Genomic DNA, 4,080 nt, shown 5'->3' with positions numbered 1-4,080 from the left:
AGACACCAGAGGAGAGACTAAATGATGAACTAGATATTGACGTGGGACAAAGAGACAGGACGGAGTGAAAAACGAGCAAAAAAACGAGAAGGCGATGAAAATGGCATCTCTTGGGATGCCCAGTCTGAGTATTAGGCATCAGGATTGTCTGGACCCTCCCAAAAGCATTTTATAAATAGACCTGTGCGGAGACGGCAAGCGAAAGAGACAGAACCGGGAACGGGTGGAGGGGCGCTGGAGAGAATCGAGGTCAGACCACAGAAAGAAAATTAATTATGAATCCGTCCACATTAGTGTGGAGGATTATTGAGAACAAACACGGAGGAACAGGAATGGAGAAAGGAGGGAGAGACAGGTTTGAAAGGAGGACTGAAGGTGAATAGGAGAATGGACAGTCAAGGGTAGCTTTTTAAAATAAATATGCATTTAAAAGAAGAAATTTGCCCTTTTTGTGCAGAAATGGCAAAATAATGAGTATTTTTGAACAGGTTTCCTTAACACTCACCCATTTGCTATTGGTCGGTCAAAATAGATAGTCCCGCCCCAAACTCACGCCATTGGTTGAGCCAATGTTGCTATATCAGAATTGTCTAATAAGAAGAGAAGTGTTTCAGGGCAATCAACCTACAAATAGCTCAGTTGTAGTAAAAAGTAAAGAAGTAAGAATAAGTAGTATTTCTTTTACAAGCATCCTTTTGGCCTTTTTGGCCCCTTTTTTGCTTGCAAAAAGAATACACACTTTTTTTCCTCCACCATCTGTTTCTGTATCTAAAATGGATCTCTTGTTGCAAAAAATTAAGCCTAATTTATCTCATCCGAGTACAAGTGGCTTCTGTTTGGTGAAAAAAATGTGAAAAAGCTCTAATAAGCAATATGGGCTTTTATACAGTGAAAAGTAAAGAAGTAAAAATAAGTAGCATTTCTTTTACAAGATGCCTTATATCAACTTTGATGTGGCATTGCATCTTTATAGGGGATGTAAAAATACCTTATGTCGGGATGGTTTCATTTGCTCAAACAAGCACACTTTTGCCCTCTTTGGCCCCTTTTTTGCTTGCAGAAAGAATACACACCTTTTTTCCACCACCATCTGTTTCTGTATCTAAAATGGATCTCTTGTTACAAAAAATAAGACCTAATTAATCTCATCCGAGCACAAGTGTCTGCCTTCTGTTTGCTGAAAAAAAAAGTGAAAGGCTACGATAAGCAATATGGGATTCTTCACCTGTGTAGATAGCTGAAATTACATCAATTTTCTTAGAAGAATCTACCTAAAGAGTAAAAAATAAATTATGCATATAATATAATATAATATAATATAATATAATATAATATAATATAATATAATATAATATAATATAATATAATATAATATAATATAATATAATATAATATAATATAATATAATAATGTAATTATTTAGGAATACTTAAAAATGCATTATGCAACTAAAATAAAATTATATACATTATAATATAATATTTACTTTAAAAGTACATTTTGCAGTAATTTTGCCTTAAAGTTTATAATATTGTGATTAGTATTTAAGCTTCAAAATATATAATATAATAAAATATAATTAAAAATATTTAAAAATGTATTTTACTATTAAAATATGTAATATATTTAAAACATATATTTTGCTGATTTATTTATTTTTGGCTTTAAATAGTTTAGCTTATAATATTGTGATTAGTATTTAAACTTTAAAATAAAAAATAATATAATATAATATAATATAACATAATATAATAGATTAATGTCATTAATAAGGAATGCTTAAAAATGCATTATACTATTAAAATAAAATTATATATATTATACATATTATCAAAAGTATATGGTGCAGTCATTTTGTTTTAAATAGTTTAGTTTATAATATTGTAATTAGTATTTAAGCTTTCAAATATATAATATAATATAATATAATATAATATAATATAATTAGAAATATTTAAAAATTTATTTTACTATTAAAATATATAATATATTTAAAACATATATTTAGCTGATTTATTTATTTTTGGCTTTAAATAGTTTAGTTTATAATAATAATATATAATAATAATAATAATATTGTAATTAGTATTTAAGCTTTCAAATATATAATATAATATAACATAATTCATTAGGAATATTTCAAATGTATTATATAAAATTATATATTTGAATAATAATAATAATAATATAATATAATATAATATAATATAACATAATATAATATAATATAATAATTAATTAGGAGTACTTCTACAATTATATACATTATAATATATACTTTAGAGTTATATTTTGCAGACTTTTTGCTTTAAATAGTTTAAATAATTTATAATATTGTGATTAGTATTGAAGCTGCGAAATATATTATATTATTATATATCAATATAATGAATTATGAAATAGTTCATTATAATATTAATATTACATTTGATATATATTACAATATAATACATAATTTTCTAATATATCAAGTAAACATTATTTTTATAGTTTGATTGTCTGTCTTTTTGCTTTACATTTTATAAAGTTTACAACATTGTGCTTAGTATTGGAGCTTCAAAATTATTATACAAAATGTAAGCTTATATATAATATAATATATTAATATAATTATGAATACTATGTTATTCTCATATGTCGTGCAAGAAGATGTTTGTTAATAAAAAGTACAAAAAAAAATTATGAATACTTAAGTGATATATAGTATCGTAAGGTATTAACATACGCTATTATGTAATACTTTCACAGTATATATTAAAATCAATGGTATGCATTAAAATCAGTCATTATTACTATTAAGTTAATAATTTATTCAATCATGAAATACATCAAGTATACATTAGTCATGTAAGCTACCTTTCTCTTTTTGCTTTAAATATCATTTATAATTTATTTTGGCTTAGTTTAAGGCTTAGAATTCTGTATCGAAAACGTTTTATGGGGAAAATATTAATCTGAAAAATAATTCCGGTATGCTGATGAAAAAGTGGGCAGTCGCTGTTGTGCTATTAGATAAAGGCCAGACCTTCTATTTGAAGAGGTCATGAGGGTAAATATGACATGGAGCATGTGGCTCATCTCCTAGAAACAACATATACTGAAGTAATGAATTTCCGTCTGCATACGTCTGAAATCTGCCTATAGGAGCAGTGTGATTTTATGCGTGTGTGTGCTGGCTTTGCTCCAGCGGAGCACTCGGCACTATCAAAGCTGAGCTTCACTGTCAGGCTTAAAGCTGTCTATCTTCATTACATAAAAGAGTGCCTTCCGCCCATCGATCCCGTCTCATACCAGAGCCACGCCGTTATACAGGTCCTTCTAAAAAAAATTAGCATATTGTGATAAAGTTCATTATTTTCTGTAATGTACTGATAAACATTAGACTTTCATATATTTTAGATTCATTACACACATTTGAAAGTAGTTCTAGCCTTTTATTGTTTTAATATTGATGATTTTGGCATACAGCTCATGAAAACCCAAAATTCCTATCTAAAAAAATTAGCATATTTCATCCGACCAATAAAAGAAAAGTGTTTTTAATACAAAAAAAGTCAACCTTCAAATAATTATGTTCAGTTATGCACTCAATACTTGGTCGGGAATCCTTTTGCAGAAATGACTGCTTCAATGCGGCGTGGCATGGAGGCAATCAGCCTGTGGCACTGCTGAGGTGTTATGGAGGCCCAGGATGCTTCGATAGCGGCCTTAAGCTCATCCAGAGTGATGGGTCTTGCGTCTCTCAACTTTCTCTTCACAATATCCTACAGATTCTCTATGGGGTTCAGGTCAGGAGAGTTGGCAGGCCAGTTGAGCACAGTAATACCATGGTCAGTAAACCATTTACCAGTGGTTTTGGCACTGTGAGCAGGTGTCAGGTCGTGCTGAAAAATGAAATCTTCATCTCCATAAAGCTTTTCAGCAGATGGAAGCATGAAGTGCTCCAAAATCTCCTGATAGCTAGCTGCATTGACCCTGCCCTTGATAAAACACAGTGGTCCAAAGTACTTTTTTCGGATGAAAGCAAATTTTGCATGTCATTCGGAAATCAAGGTGCCAGAGTCTGGAGGAAGACTGGGG

The 4,080-nt window shown here is 29.5% G+C and overlaps 1 protein-coding gene across 1 annotated transcript in view; it reads right to left on the bottom strand.

The window, feature by feature from the left end:
• Positions 1–3,074: 3,074 nt before the first annotated feature.
• LOC141347599 (extended synaptotagmin-1-like) overlaps positions 3,075–4,080 on the bottom strand; it is a 36,374-nt gene continuing 35,368 nt past the window's right edge. The window contains exon 42 of the mRNA XM_073852589.1: positions 3,075–3,081. Coding sequence (XP_073708690.1) covers positions 3,075–3,081 — 7 coding nt within the window. The remainder of the gene's footprint in view (positions 3,082–4,080) is intronic.

Source organism: Garra rufa, chromosome 12 (genome assembly GCF_049309525.1).
Source record: "Garra rufa chromosome 12, GarRuf1.0, whole genome shotgun sequence".
Classification (NCBI taxonomy): Eukaryota; Metazoa; Chordata; class Actinopteri; order Cypriniformes; family Cyprinidae; genus Garra; species Garra rufa.
This window is presented reverse-complemented; position numbering and strand designations above follow the sequence as displayed.